Consider the following 16,233-nt stretch of genomic DNA (forward strand, 5'->3'; position numbering starts at 1 on the left):
GGAATCTCTTACAAAAGACCATTTTTTTTTTTTTTTTTTTTTTTTTTTTTTTTTAAAGATTTTATTTATTTATGCATGATAGTCACAGAGAGAGAGAGAGAGAGGCAGAGACACAGGCAGAGGGAGAAGCAGGCTCCATGCACCGGGAGCCTGACGTGGGATTCGATCCCGGGTCTCCAGGATCGCGCCCTGGGCCAAAGGCAGGCGCCAAACCGCTGCGCCACCCAGGGATCCCACAAAAGACCATTTATAAAGAACACACTAACTCCTCATTTTTTTAATTTAGAAAAACTTATGTTTGTCCTTTGTTAAAAATGATTTTTAAAATAACTTGAAATCAAGCCTATTAAATGGATCTCATTGATCTCATACAGACTAGATGTGTGAGCTTGTTTCAAAAAATCAAATTCATTTCAAATGACAACTGTATGCCATCACTGTGTATGTTTGCAGTATCTTACAGTTCTGCACACTGCTACACGAGAACTATAAAATGAACATAGTAGTCCTATTTGAGAAATCCAATGATCCTGCCACTAGAACTTAAACTCCACAAGGGCAGGAATTGGGGGCTGGATTGTTTGGTATCCCTAATGCCTAGAACAATGACCAACACATTGCTGAGGTTCAAACAAACACTTTCATGGGAACCTCTTATATAAATGGGGTCTATGACTTCATGTAATGCATAATTATACAAACAGTTGGGATACACTATTACACCTAATATACAATTTTCTAGATAGTATTGCCCTTTTACAAATTTTGATAAGAAATTTTGTTGAGAGTAATAGTTTAACATCACAAAAACAACCAAAATACAATTAGGTTCTATATCTGATTTTGCCATTTACTAATTATCTCACCTTAAGTCAAGGTGGCAAAACCTAAGCCTCTTCTGCTTCTATAAAATGGGAAGAGTAATGCCTCACTCCAAAGTTATTATATATAAAGAGCAGACATAATATAAGGGCAAAGAAAGGATCAACCCTGGCACATGCTTTGCTGCTGCTAGGATGATGGTAGTATTAATAACATTATTAGTACCTCAGTATTAATAATGACTCCACAAACAGAATTCAGAATTTAAAAGTTAAATGGAATGCAAAAGCATGGCAAACTTCACTTCTTACCCATGAGTATAATATTAGGGTTCCGCTTCTTAGCTTCCTTCATTAACCACCACTCATATCCTCGGAAAAAATTCTCATCTAATGCATAGTGCATGTGGGAGGGTTCAGTACCATCTGCATGGGAGAGAGCAAAAGAGAAAGGAAACCATCCATTAATGGTATTTCATAGGGCCGCTCTCCCCTATACATATACACATTTCAAAGAAGACGCATTCCAGTTCCAGTCCTAACATGGAGCAAATAAGAATGATCTTATATCACTAGAGGATGGATGATCAAAGCATATTATTTCATGTTTTTCATTACTCGAAGTATCATAAAGGTCTTGAAAAGCAAAACCACAACTTTCTATTATAAGCAGTATTGAGAGAAGTGTTATCAATTCATGTAATTAAAAAGTCCTAGAACCACATTCTCCCAGGCTTTGGTCTGGTCTCTCTGGGTCTTCAAATCCCCATGTCCAACACTGACTTCAGATCACCTCAACTTCCAGCTTCTCAATCCTAGTTGTGAATCCCCGGGCCCCTAAGACCCATTCTCATATCCCCGGCCTTGAGCCTATAACATGCTTCATTAAACCAAGACAACAGAGCTTTGAGAGAAAAAAGGGAAGAGTATACAACTGCACATCCCCTCTATAAAAAATCCTATCCTAACTTCCAAGGTGTGTCAAGGTAGCTGATACCAGTCCTCACGTGTTACCACACTTCACAAACATCTGCCCTTGTTTGGAAGGGCCTCACAAGGAGGGGGCCTTGCCCTTTTCTTTTCATTTCTATTTCATTTCATGAAATATTCTATTTCATTTCATTCTTTCATTACTAATTAAACATTAACACCACCATGCAGACATATCTTTTTAACCAAAATTATTCCCAAGTCACCAACAAGAACATGCTGTATACTGTAAAGTTCACTAAAATGGAATCTGGCCTATAAATAATAAGCTCTATTATCACTGAATTTTTTTCTTCCTGTGCATCAACTGACTACATGGACGACACAAAGCCAATCAAAATGGTGATAGTGAAGATTGAAAATTTAATGGTTAAAAATAACTTTGTTTTTAAAAGAAAAAAAGCTGTACATCTGAAATACTGATGACAACTTATATTTTTGCCACACATTTTATTTAAAACTAGTAACATAATAACATTTTACATGTTTTCTACGTTAAAAGTTCTTTTTGGAACTTCTCAATAAAAATTCCAAACTGTCTCTATGCTTCCTACTGAATATAATTTTTTTAAAACCTGTGGGTTTGCTGCAGATTAATCCATTAAATAAGCAATCTAAAGTCCAAATACTATTTTACGAGAAGAAAAATGAGGATTTTGATATAAAATTTTTAATAGAGTAAAAAAAGAACAATAAGAAACTATCCATAAGCAATAATCAACATCAAAAATGTTGGTATCACTTATATTCGGATTCATAGTCCTTAAATTTAGGTATAGATTAAAACACTGAAGGAAAACAATCCCATTTCCCAAATCTCCTACCTGTTGTCTGCCCATCACCACCTATTTCGACTTTTAGAATATGCAAAGAGGCACCAAAGTTTGGCTGGGGAAAGAAGCAGGAGTATTAATACTGTAATTCACCAGATGAACAACAAAGTACATTAAGACAATTACTAATTACTGTCTTTAGTTTTAAATTTCGAATAAATAGCAACTTCTTCCAAAAGTAATTTGCCGTTTGTTTTTGTAATGCTAGAATTGGGAAGGTGATCAATTCTACCACTGAAATTCACCATAGTTTATCAAAAATATCACAGGTGCCATTAAATAATTATTTTCTCATTACCTTAAAGAGATAATCCAATATTTGAGAACGATAGGGCTCTGGATAATTTACTAGAAGTCGGGAGGTTGCCTAAAAAAAAAGTTCAGAAGTACAAATAAATCCAATCATGAACATGTTTTCATAGTGCTGATGCACACCACACAACATGCCCATGTTTAACCAGCTCTTAGGCAAAGTTGAGTGGTGAAAAGTCGTTTCCCAGGTTATTTTTTTACCGGCCTTTATTTTGTCCATCATTGGGCAAATAAGGCTGTTGTCTGTCCAAAAGCTAAAACACAGGATCCAAGCCTCAGCAGTTTTCTCTTCTACTGAGATGAGGGTTGACTGGGCAGTAAGTAAGCCAAGCAAGTCTATTAATGAACCTCATGATCACAGATTTGTCCTGGGGACCTGAACTCAGAGAGTGGTTATTAGAAGAAATGAAACTCAGGTTCTCTATCTTAAGACCATTTGATAACTATAATATCTGGGGGCCAGGACGGAAAGGATTAATATCAGGTAATTTTTTTCACTCATTATCTTGCAAGAAATTATTACAAGCAGCAATACCAAAAGGAATCACTACTCTCCGCATCTTTACTAGAGATTTCTAAGTTCTGTTACTATTAAGCATGAGTACACAATTACCCCCAGGCCAAGCTGTTCTAAGGAAACCTCACATTGGCATCAGAATGCATGAAAAGACAGAGGGGGCAGGTTGCAGAGACCAATACGTGATCACACCTAACCCATGGCCGACGACTGCTTCAACAAAGAAATCACAAAACCAACAGTGGACCAATAATATATCTTCTGGGGAGCACTATGCACAAAAGGAATAAAAGAAATAGGTTTTGGGATGCCTGGGTGGCTTAGTAGTTGAGCATCTATCTGCCTTTGGCTCAGGGCATGATCCTGGATTCCCAGTGAGTCTCAATCGGGCTCCCTGCATGGAGCCTGCTTCTCTCTCTGCCTGTGTCTCTGCCTTTCTCTCTTTGTGTCTTTCATGAATAAATCAATAAAATCTCTTAAAAATAAAAAGGAAATAGGTTTTAACTTGAATCAGCAGCATGTCCCTTGGCTTAGAAGCCAGACAGCCCTATGTTCAAAGCACTGACACTGAGGGTAAGACACCCAACTCTTATGGGGCTCCATGTTCTGTTTCCCACTCTCACATATGCTACCACTGAATTCTAATGGCACCTTATCTATCTCCCTCACACCTACAATCTTCCCAGCCCCTGCCACTGAGACACAGACCCATGGAGCTACCCTCTCCTCCTTTCAAGTTCAACAAATCCCCAATCAAACATGGCACTTTTTCCTAAGTCTGTTCCTTCTCCTGCATTTGTTATCTTAGTAAAGAACAGCATCTGCCTAAACCATAAACATAGGTTTATGGGTTTTGGGGGGTGGGTTTTTTTTTTTTTTGGCCTTTTCTTCCACTTTATTTCATATTCTCACCACAATAATGATTCCTTTAATTTAAACTAAAAACCAGGGATCCCTGGGTGGCGCAGCGGTTTGGCACCTGCCTTTGGCCCAGGGCGCGATCCTGGAGACCCGGGATCGAATCCCACATCGGGCTCCTGGTGCATGGAGCCTGCTTCTCTCTCTGCCTGTGTCTCTGCCTCTCTCTCTCTGTCTGTGACTTAAGTAAATAAATAATAAATAAAATATTTTTAAAAAAATAAAAAATAAAAAAATAAACTAAAAACCATAGAGGGTTCCGGAAAGGGTGGCAGCAAAGGATCGGAGATGTCAAAGACTGAGGGACAGGTGGGGTGGGGAATCAGCAAATTGTCTTAACCAGGCTCTTGAAGTTGCTGGTGGCTTGGAGCAGCAGCTGGTAGGCCACTGGATGGATCTTAAAACTGTAGAGCCTGGACACAAACTGGTTCACGGGCCGCTTTGGCCAGTACTCAGGGTGCACCATGAAGAGCATGTGAGGGAAACCGGTGCCAAAGAAGGCGCCATCCACATGACAGTACCTCGATGACTTGAGTGTGTACACATCCATGCACTTGGGGCAATAGAGCTTCACCGTGGCCTCACCTGGGATGTCCGAAAGGCCGATGAGAAGCATTGGCTGGTTCTAACAGTACACACAGGGACAGTAGCCAAAGTCTCCCTGCTGGTACTTTTCCAATATCTGGGCGATGCTAAGTTGGTGAGGATATAGCAGGCGTGGATCAATTCATAAAGCATCTCAGCTGCCTGCTCAATCAGGTCGTTCTGGTTGGGGTTGTTCCAGCTCTTCATCAGGCTCCAGGTCAAAGATCATGTCTAGAGCTTGTCGATAGTGAGGCACCTGTTCATTGAGTCTAGGGAGATTGAATTTATCCTAGATGTAGTCTTCATCCACTTCACAGAAGAATTCATTGCCACGGAGCCCACAGAACCAGGATATCCAATTCCCATTCATCTTCAGTCACCAAGACCTCCTTAATATCTCTCAAATCCATCTCCTCACTTCAACCCTACTTCCTTCAGCAGGTCCCCTTCAGTCATTACTCTGAGACCATTAAATGGTCTCAGGGCCTCCCATCTGCCTCCCTGTAATCTATCCTCCACACTCCTTGCCAGATTAATCTTCCAAAAACACAAATCTAAACACAAAGGCACTCTGTATAAACCTGCCAAGACTGCTCCTCTGCCAAGAGTTTTCAGGATAAAGTTCAAATTGCTCCCTTTTATACCCAAATCTTTAACTATTTGGATAGTAACTCTTACACGTTACTCAGTACCACTCTCATGCCTTCTATCTAGATATATCAAACTACTTTTTCTCTTTCTTCTGTCTGGAGTGCACTCTACACCCTTATGTGGCCAACTCCAAAGCATCCTCTTCAGGGAAGGTCCCCTTCTGCTCCTCCCCTATATTTGTTGTAGGTGGCTCTCCTGTGCACTCCCCTGGCTTCCAATCTACAACTCTACTGTAACTCTTCTAACCTCGCACCCTACTCACCACCCCACTTCTCTGTCTCAACTCTGAGTTCCTTGAGGACAAGAACTATGTCTTACTCAAGTTCATACCCCCATTTCTTCTCTTATTCAGTCAACATTAAATATCTTTTATGGTATTGTTTGTTGCATAGACAAAATAATAGACACAGACAAAATAACAGAGGAGGCTTTGAGTCAGAAGGAGCTTGCATCCCAATTGCATCATTTACAAGCCAGGTGACCAAGCTAGGTGATTTGTTGTAAAGTAGGCTTTCCCACTCCTTAGAACTCCTTCAGCTGTTCTAAGGCTAAGGTAAGATGTATGTAAAGGACATAGCACAGTAGCTGGCACACAGTGAGCTCTCATTAAATGACACGCATTGTACAAATTGTCTTTAAAAATACAGTCACCGGGATCCCTGGGTGGCGCAGCGGTTTGGCGCCTGCCTTTGGCCCAGGGCGTGATCCTGGAGACCTGGGATCGAATCCCACGTCAGGCTCCTGGTGCATGGAGCCTGCTTCTCCCTCTGCCTGTGTCTCTGCCTCTCTCTCTCTCTCTGTGACTATCATAAATAAATAAAAATTTTAAAAAAAATACAGTCACCATTCTCAAAGAGCTTACAGACTGGTGGAGGCTCAAACATTAGACACTCTGTAAGTGAGTGAACACTGTATATGCACAATAACTCAGCCTTGATCAAAGAGAAACAATGCTTCCCACCCTGAAGTATGCCATTAGAACAATACGTTTGGCTGTTTGGGGGTTATTTTGCCTCCACGCACTCTTAACCTTAACACAGAACATGCAAACTTTGAGCAAACACACCACATCATTGTGCTACTGCAAGCCTATGCAAGCCTATGTCATTCCCAATGCAAAAGCATTAGTCAATAGCAATAGTTCAGAGTAGTATAGCCAAATGTTGAAATGCACCAGCAAGGAGTAACAAATTACCAGTCACCCTCCTTGAAAAAGGCCTGGAGCTATTTCCAAACAGCCCAGGAAGAAGCTGTAGCACAAGGGCTGACACACAGTAAATTCTCAATAAATGGCAGACATTTTATACCCAAGTATGTTTTTCATGCAACTTACTTCTGATGAAACAGGATGATATTAACCAAAATAATCATGTGCCAGATGCCATCCCAAGCACTTTACATCTATCCTCCTGATGCTCCCACCAGGTTTCAAGGTCTCCTCAGAAAAGAAACTGAGACACTGAGAGATTAAATAACCTGCCCATGGCTGTACAGTGAATGGCAGGGCCCAGATGGGACCCCTGACAATCTGCTCTTAAACCCACATTCTTAACTACTGTCCCATACTGCCTTCCCTATCAGATTGGAGGATAAAGTAAGAACATTCCAAACCTACTGCCACAAAGTGTACAACATACGAAGGACTCCACAAATAAGTCTAAAGTGACGTGCAAATATAATTTTGCAACCATTTTCATTCAATCAATATTTATGAAGCTTCTAAGATGAGGAACGCACTATGCACAGGGACACTATCAAATGGATGAGTATCCTACTGAGTCATGCAACATTCTTCTCATTTAAATAATCTTAAATGGAGTTAATAAATATAAAATAAGGAAAAAATAAATAAATAAAAAATAATGAAGACCTCCATTTTTCAGCAAGTTTAAATATTGGATTTAATGCCACAAGTAAAGATACTAGGACAGATGGGTCCTCATTTAATGATACACTGGCTAGTCTAGGTTTAAACCACAATAATAAAAAGAATGACTGTAGTAAACACACACACACACACACACACACACACTGACCAATTAGTCCACGTTACCCTGAAATATACTCCAGTACCTATGAGTAAAGTTGCAACATCAGAAAATAAAAGCATAAAAATCAAGAAGAATAAGTTGGGTTAAGGAAAAGTTGTGCCTCTCCCCACTCTAAAACGCCCTCCACCCCACAAAGCAGGTCAGAGCAGCTACAGACTAGGTCATCCATTCTAGCCTAAGCTACAACGGTTGCCTTTTTCTTTTAGTAATGCAAATGTAGGACTTAAGCGTTGATTGCCAAGGCATCCACTTTTCAACAGTAATTATGTTTTATGGTATGTATACTTAAAAAGTTACCCAAATCATTTTGCTAACTTGAAACCCTAGAGTTTTGCCAAGTTCAATGATAGAAAGTCATTAAATATGTAGATATCTCTACCAAATATAAAATGTTGAAACATTAATTACTGAACACAAGTTTATCTACTTCTGGTTTCTTGTAACAGAAGGTAAAGATATCTGGATCTGTTAGTAAACACGTCCTGTGCTATACTGAAAAACTGTTACTATTTTTTTAAATAGAGGCATATCCCTCTAGAAATTATGAAATGTATTCATAAATTTGCCAATATACAAAGTGCTAGTAAATAGTTTACAACTGCTTACTCACTAGTTTTCACTAGAAATTAACGTTTCTAAGACTTAAGGATTCTAACAATATATGTAATTAAACACACAAGAAATAAGAGAAACAACTCTAGGCAAGGAAAGTAGGATGTATTTTAGCTAAGGTATGAGGTATGGAGATGCATTTTTGTTAAGGCAAACAAAGTAATTTTGTCCTAAAATAGACAAATTAAATGGATATAGAAAAGGAAAAAAAAATAAGAGAGGGAGAGAGAATTTTATCTTGTGTAGGCAAGCTAGCTAAAAATAATTTATTATAAACTTTTTAAAATAAGCTTTAATAAATAGTGTACTTCTAAAAACTAAAGCTTAGTTTTCTTTCATCTGCTAAAAGGACAGTTTTCTTAGACTATTGGTCTGTTCTTGATAAGACTGTAAGGTTTTTAAGTAATTTGCCTAGGAAATAAGATTCTGTATTTCATCAAAATAACTTCCTATTTTTCAAGCTTTGATTACTTAAGAAAACGAGTCTTCTCTATTTAAAGAGCTAAGGTTCATTCTTTTCTTAATAAATTATATAACTTTCTGTATTTGCCTATGAAGTCTTTAATTGTAATTTTGGTGAAAGTTATTTAAATAGATAACTAGTATTTCACAGTGATCTATGATTCTACATAATCAAGTATTTTAAAGCCTTTTGATATTTCTGACAAACATCCAGAATCAAATTCTAAATGAAGTCTTTTTAAACTTGAACTAATTTTGGGATATTCCAGAGGGTCCTGGACCATCTCAAATGATTTGCTCCTTCTTATTAAAAGAGAGATCACAGACTGATTAGGCTTATCTGATATGTTAAACTATATGGAAAGCCTTGTCAAATAAGTAATGAGAAATCTTTTTTAGGTTAATTTGTGTGGATATGTGTGATTGATGTAAGTGTTCCAGAAATCATATGAAATTCCTAGATACCTACTATGCCCCTGGTATAATATTGTCACTTATAATTGTAGTTATTATCTAGAATGTTATATGTCACAGAAATAACCAAAGATCCTCGCCAATTCCATTGTAATGAACTCCCATCAGGTGTTTAATGTGGCTATTTCTAAGCCTTTAAGTTTTCCTGGCAGCCTTACCAGGTGAGTTAAGAAAGGCCACTTTTTGGGAGGCCCAAAAATGTCAGGATATTTGGGAGACCTTAAGAAAGGAATTCACTCATATCTGCAGGTATTGTAGGTGAAGTCTGAAGGCAAGTCCTTGGCCTGACTGCCCAGCCCTGAGAGACTTTGAGAGTCCAATCTGAGATTCCTTGTGAAAAAAAAAAAAAAAAAAAAATCCAGCAAAGCGCACTTAGAAAAGCCTATCTGATCAAACCAGTTTAAATGAGATGGCCAAAGATGTTTAAATATTTCACAATATTACCCAAATCTTTGAACGCATTCTTGAGCCCCAGGATCACTGACCTGGTTTCATGGCAGGACCCTTTAAGCTTGGTACAATGGCTACAGACTAGATTTCAGACTATCGTCTGTATAATTATTATAGGAGTGCTATCTAATCCTACTTAGATGTGTATTTTCTGTGTTACAACATGCCTTACCCCTGGCTTTTAACCTATCCATATCCAGGGTCAGCACTGACTCTGATGCCTAACATCAGAGGTGGATTGTAGTGGAAACCCTGACAGTTTTTTTCCTTTTTTGTAATGCAAGTGCCTGAGGGCAGACTTCAAAAAAGGTATCCACTTCAAAGATGGCTATGTCAAAGAAACACAATGCCAGCCACACACCTAGACCAAGAACAAGGCTGCCCACAGGGGGATACCCAGCCTTCTTTATTTTAAAGACCTTGGTTGATTTCAGTAACTGACCATTTAGGTTGCTTGTTTTTCCTCTTCCTGCAGTTTAAATTCCCCTTTTTACGTTTTAAAACGTTGTCACCAGTGAGTGAGCCTGCATTAAAAAAACAGGACCTCAGGGGCTTGCACACTGGAGCTCCTGCTCTCTTCCTCCTTTCCCCACAACCTTGCTGTGTAACCCAAGGTGTGCCATGTGCTTGTCAGGATCTGTGAATAATAAACTTTTTTTTTTTTTCAAAGTTTCCCGGTGGTTATTGCTGAGGACATCTTACGACCATAATTTAAGAACCATAAGGGCCAATCGAGCCACAACACGGGTTATGGTAGGCTGAGATCAGCACACAACATCCATTCAGCAACCAAGCAGTCAAGCTAGTTCTGAAATGCATCTGAATATACAAGCTCCGTCTGACTCAACCTAACAAACAATTCATTCAAGAGTTAGGCCTTAACATCATAGAAAATTAGCTCTGGTTGTGATTTGGGGTACAACGGAAGGGGGGGGGAAACAAAGACAGGAAAAAGGTCACCGTGGGCATGTGATAGAAGCAAATAAATTTTGTTAGAGCCAAGAAGAATCATGCTACTACTAAAGCAAGCTCCCAGGCCTAGAGGCCACCTGTCAACATGACTAGGAAACTTAGACAACTACCAGCTGTGCCCACACAATTTTACACAAAGCTGGAAATGGTCTTCATGTCTCCCTTCACTTAAATCTTACAGAATGCCCAGGTAACATGAACTCATTCCTCCCCCCTCCGCCCGCCCACCCCCCCAACTATCACAGCCAAGAGAGAACTAAGATATGCCAATTAAATGCAGTTGGTATTCTAGATGACATCCTGGAACAGAAAATGGGCATTAGGTAACTACGAAGGAAATACGAAGTGTGGATTTCCATATGTTATTAATCCTGGTTGTGACAAAGGTATAAGGTACCTTACCTATGGGATGGGGGATGCTGATAACAGAAAAGGGGCTGCAGGGTGTATGGGAACTCTGTATTATCTCGGAAACTTTTCCGTAAATCTAAAACTACTCTAAAATTAAGTTTACGTAGTAGAAAAAGGTCTCTCCCTACTTAGTATGAGAATCAACTGGTGTTATTTGTCAAAATGCAAGTTCTCAGGCCCCCGATCCGGAACTACAGTCTGAATGAGGCGTGCAGTTTACCAAGCATACCAGGTGATGCTCATGCCCCCCAAGGGTGGTGGCGAGACACCTGGGCTGCTGACCAGGTGTCTCCCCCTCCCTGCACACAGACACTGCCACCAATTTGACACAGAGGCACCAACCTTTTGGGGGGGGGAGCAACTCGCCCCACCTTGGGCCTTAATGACTCCCAAGAAACAGTGCACCATCCTAGACTACCGGTTGATCCTAATGTAGCCTGCCATTAAAAACAAAGGAACGAGGGGGGGGGGGGAAGTCCCACGTGGCCTCTTACCTTCCTAAAGATGCCCTGAGGCACCTGTCGCGCCCCCAAACAAGTACCTGCTGTGCACTGGCCCCTCTGAAGTCAGCCAACCGCACCCTGCAGTAGTGGTCCAGGGCTCCCGACCGCCCCCCCCCCCACCTGCCCGACCCTCTGCGGGGGGAGGGGGCGTCCTCCCGGGAGGAGTGATGCTCCCCGGCTCCCTGGCCATTTCTGGAGCGACCCTGAGGAATGCCGTCTCTGCGGCAAAGGGAGGCGGCTCCCGGGTGAAGGGACGAGCTACACCTGTCACTTGCTCGGCGGGCCTCCGCATCCTCTATTAAAACTAACTGCGTCCATCGGCCCGTCCAGAGCGCGCTTCTGGCGCGGGCCGCGACTGGAGAGCGCCGCGGGGGCTTCTGGGACGCCCCCCCCCCGGCCGCCGCCGCGGGGGCTTCTGGGACGCCCCCCACGGCCACCGCCGCGCGACCCGCCGCCCGCCGCTCACCCCGCCGCCGCTGACTGCCCCGACGCCGTCGAACTCCCGGCCCAGCCCGTCGGAGTCGTCCAGCACGTACGCGCCGCCGGGCACCAGCAGCGCGCACAGCAGTAGGGGCACCGCGGCGTGGCCCGCCGAACCCGCGGCGGCCGTCATGGCTTTCCCTCGGCGTTGCCGGGAAGCCTGCAGTGGGCGCTCGGCCATTGTGTGGGTCACATGACTCCGGTGCCCAGGGAGGCGGGTCCGGCTGCCGCCATGATGGGAAAGGGCAGGAGGGCGCTGACGCCGGGGCTGCCATCTTGGTTGCGGGCCACACGTCGCCGGCGCAGCCGCAGTAGTGATGTAGTGCGGTGGGGGTGGCCGAGGGAGGTTTTTCGGGTCGCGACTTTGGCGCGGGTGGCGCGGGTGGTGTCTTCAAATGAAGTCACTTTTGTGCTGCTTTTCAGGCCTACGTGCTGGAACACGTGAGCGAAGGAAGTGGCTGCTGAGAAGGCATTTCTGGTCCCAAAAATCTTTCTTTGCAGGCCCGTGGGATTCGGTTTTTGGTGTCTATGCAACCTTGGAGACCCCAAAATGGCAAAGAGAAGACCCAAAGGCTATAGGACACACGAGTTTTCACCTTCAGAGCCCTATTTGGAATCAGATTGTTTTGTCCCTTAACTACAAACCTAAATATAAGTTTCAGGATCACAGTAATCCTAGGAGGAAAAGTCTCCCATCTGTGCAGTCCCAAAAAAAGGAGGTTCTCAAGCCCTTCTGTTATCCCTGTGTTCCTAATATACAATAGCTATGCTTGCTTTTTCTCCTCTTAAATTACTATAGATCTATTTTGGTTGACCAAAGACAGTCCCAGCTTATTATGTCTATTGTTCTAATATAAATTATAAATAGTGCTCCTTTCACCCTCAAAAAGTGTTCTGGCTTGGGTGGTAAGTTATGTAGTTCCCTGTATATGGGCCACTTTTTCTTCCATTGCTTCTTCTTCCAGTACAGCACATGTCTGAACTCTTATCTTCTCTACCGCCACTGTTCCATGATGCAAGTCAGTAACCATGCAGGTTGGATAGATTTATCTTTCCAGAACTCACTCTGATCCATCCCTTCTAATAATGATCTAATAATAACTTAAGCCAGAATTTGAGAACCAGTGGGTATAATCCACAAATGGTAAATGAATGCTAAACCCCCTACCAATTCTGAGATTTTTATATCTGTGATATGTATATAACATGCGTAATAAGGTAACGAGAAGGGAGGTACCAGGGTGGAAATAGAAAAAAAAAAAAAAAATACCGTACGCAAGAAACTGAGAGGTTGAAACCAGTACCCAGCGTATGTCATCCTATAACACGTCATTGTACCTGTATTTGAAAGGCATACCACAAATATTTGCATACCTTGTGATCTCTATAGAAGAGGAAACACAGAATACTTAACGGAAAAAAAAATGTTCTCATCCCTAGAACATATTCCTATTCCCTAGAACTAGTTCCTATTAGTTCATATATAAAGTTAATTCCTTATGCAGAAAACACCTAGTTTCAAATTTTTAATCTATGTTCAGGAAACCATTAAAAAAGAAAGTTTCTAGGAGAAAGGGAACTAAATATAAGTGGAGGAAGAGAGATCTGTGAACTGTTGAACGCAGGAATCAGATTTGCTCAAGAGGTGAGATGAAGGCAAATAGCAGTTATCAGACAAGTAATCATGCGTTCAGCTTCCTTTGCTTCTGTGGATTGGGGTGTGATAGAAACAAGAAAAGGAGTGCTTCTCAGTTCTCAAATTTCAGATGAGTTTTGAACGTAAAGACAAGTCTTAAAGGAGCAGTGTGTCTGAGTATTGCACTTGAGCCACAGCAAATTTCTCATTTTCCCAAAGTGAAAAATATTAAAATCGGATGGTCTGGGCAGCCTGGGTGGCTCAGCAGTTTACTGCCTGCCTTTGGTCCAGGGCGTGATCCTGAAGACAGGAATGGAGTCCCACATCAGGTTCCCCGCAGGGAGCCTGTTTCTCCCTCTGCCTGTGTCTCTGCCTCTCTCTGTGTCTCTCATAAATAAATAAAATCTTTTTTTAAAAATCGGATGGTCTCCTGAGAAAGATGAAAGATCTTTCCTTTTAATGAAAATTACTGATACAGTCTGATTGTAGTCTGTCATCTCGAAAAAATGGCTCTACTTTTAGAAATCTGAATTCAGCCCTCACAAGGGCAGAGGCCAAGTCTTTTTCCTCTGTATACTTCCCAAGTGGAGTGTCCAAACTGCAGTAGGTACTCCATACATATCAGTTGAACTTAACTCAAAAAAAAAAAAATTGCTGTAAAAATGATGCCTCAAATCACTGGGGTAAGGATGGAACTTTTAAAACCTATGGAGACATCTGGATTACTGTTTGGAAAAAGATCAAATTTTGGATCTGTGCTTCACACCACACAAACTGCAAATGGATAGAGCTCTAAATGTAAAATATGAAACCTGACAATTTCTAATACAAAACATGGGTAAATTCCTGTAAACTTGGAGGTCTAAATAATGACTTAATATCTCGATACAGAAAAATAGAAGTTTAATTTTAAAAAATCACTGAATATCCTATGAGGGGGTAGGAAAAAAGGTTTTATTTACAATAGAAAGTAGAAACACTTCTTAAAAGTAGAATCTCCTCTGCATAAAAGAGTACAAAGTATATACCTTCATGAACTATCCTGTAACATCTGCTGTTTATCTCATTTTTTTCAACTTAGATAGTTGCTTCATTGCAATTGTTAATAATGTCACTCTGTTCAGTGACTTATAAAATACATGTAGGGATTCTGTTAATTCAGGACCTTATCTAAAAACAATGACGATAGTTCTGAGGGCAGGATCCACGTAATGGAATAAATTACATACTGCTTACTAAACATGGTCTTAAGTAGAACTCAGATAAAAACTGCTATAGCAACGAGCAATGTGGTATAGAGTAAGAATTAGTCCTGGAGTCCCAGCCTACTTGACTGCTCTCCACAAATTAGGACAATTCTGGCGGAAAAGATTATTCGTGTCTTCATCCTAATCTGAATTTTTTTTTTTTCCGATTTTGTTATCTACAGTCATTCAAGCCTATGACACATGTGGCTGATTCCCCAGGGTGCAGGTCTTGGTGGGAGGCAGATGCCACTGCTTCAGGAGTGAAGGAGCCAGATCATCCCAATTGCAGCTCCCAGCAGCAGGGGGTGTGGCAGTGACCAGTCTCCCACAAGCCAGTTCCTTGAACCTGCGACTTTGATCATGTAAAGGTAACTAGATGGATATATGGGCCACAAAGAGAGCACCCTGGAACCATGCATGTCAGAGTCCAGAGAAGCACCAGCACCAAGGCTCCCTCAGAGGAGCCCTGAGCGCCTGGAACAGCAGGGTCAGAAGTGCCATCCTAAACTATGGCTCAGGCATGGTGACCTGGGCTGCCTTTCTGCTCCTCTGGCTCTGGCCTGTTTCACAAACAAGCCTGGTTGGGCACTTCAGCAGCAGTTCTGTGCCCTATCCTGATTTCAAAGTCATTCACTTTCTGCTCAAATCAGCTACAGGTGGTGCTGTTGTCCTCAGCAGAGAACCCTGTGCAATACACCAGGCTGCCGTCAGGAGCAGAGGCAATCACGGAAAAGAATTCTCAGCCTCCTGTGTCTGCATTCCCTACCCCTCCGACCTCCGGCTTTAAAACACTATCTTTGCCACCTCTCATTCTTCCGTTGGTCATTGTTACTGCGTGGATTTGCTCAAATCAAAGAAATCCAGAAAGTTTGGCTCTCCTCTATGTTACACCCTTGATTCAGCTGTTCGTCTTGGGATCTTTTTTTGCACTGTTGCCAGGGGAAGAATTTTAGAATCCTCCTAATCCCAAATCCAAAGCATGAAGAAAATGACAGTTTCCACCCCTCAAAATATTTTTTTTCAAACATCTAGTGCAATACTTTCCAACAAATATAAGGCAAAGCACATATGTAATTTGAAATTTCCTGTAGCACATTTAAAAAAAAAAAAAAGCAGATGAGGGGTGTTTAGGTGGCTCAAGTGTGACCTCGGGATCCTGGGATGAAGCCCCACATCTAGCTCTCTGCTCAACGGGGAGTTGGCTTCTCCCTCTCCCTCTGCCTGCTGCTCCTCCTGCTTGCAGTCTCTCTTGCTCTCTCTGTGTCAAATAAATAAATGAAATCTTTAAAAAACTAAAAATTAAAAAAT

The 16,233-nt window shown here is 41.7% G+C and overlaps 2 protein-coding genes across 31 annotated transcripts in view; one reads left to right on the forward strand and one right to left on the reverse strand.

Annotated features, from left to right (window-relative positions):
- Positions 1–12,238, reverse strand: part of GALC (galactosylceramidase) — a 58,614-nt gene extending 46,376 nt beyond the window's left edge. Inside the window, exons 1-5 of one of the 9 annotated variants that reach the window (XM_077910258.1) lie at positions 12,029–12,164; positions 4,977–5,245; positions 2,943–3,011; positions 2,636–2,699; positions 1,134–1,247 (exon numbers count right to left, since the gene is read on the reverse strand). In XM_077910258.1, coding sequence (XP_077766384.1) covers positions 1,134–1,247; positions 2,636–2,699; positions 2,943–3,011; positions 4,977–5,183 — 454 coding nt within the window. In that variant the 5' untranslated portion in view covers positions 5,184–5,245; positions 12,029–12,164. Of the gene's footprint in view, positions 1–1,133; positions 1,248–2,635; positions 2,700–2,942; positions 3,012–4,976; positions 10,837–11,553; positions 11,697–12,028 lie in introns of those variants that run through there. The other 8 variants (XM_077910257.1, XM_077910259.1, XM_077910262.1 and 5 more) reach the window with 8 other exon arrangements.
- Positions 11,991–16,233, forward strand: part of GPR65 (G protein-coupled receptor 65) — a 63,834-nt gene continuing 59,591 nt past the window's right edge. For 15 of the 22 annotated variants that reach the window (XR_013386696.1, XR_013386693.1, XR_013386694.1 and 12 more), the window contains exon 1: positions 12,241–15,293. The gene's annotated coding sequence lies outside the window, so the exon portion shown is untranslated. The other 7 variants (XM_077910270.1, XM_077910265.1, XM_077910267.1 and 4 more) reach the window with 4 other exon arrangements.

The sequence above is a fragment of the Canis aureus genome, chromosome 9 (genome assembly GCF_053574225.1).
Source record: "Canis aureus isolate CA01 chromosome 9, VMU_Caureus_v.1.0, whole genome shotgun sequence".
NCBI classification, from domain to species: domain Eukaryota; kingdom Metazoa; phylum Chordata; class Mammalia; order Carnivora; family Canidae; genus Canis; species Canis aureus.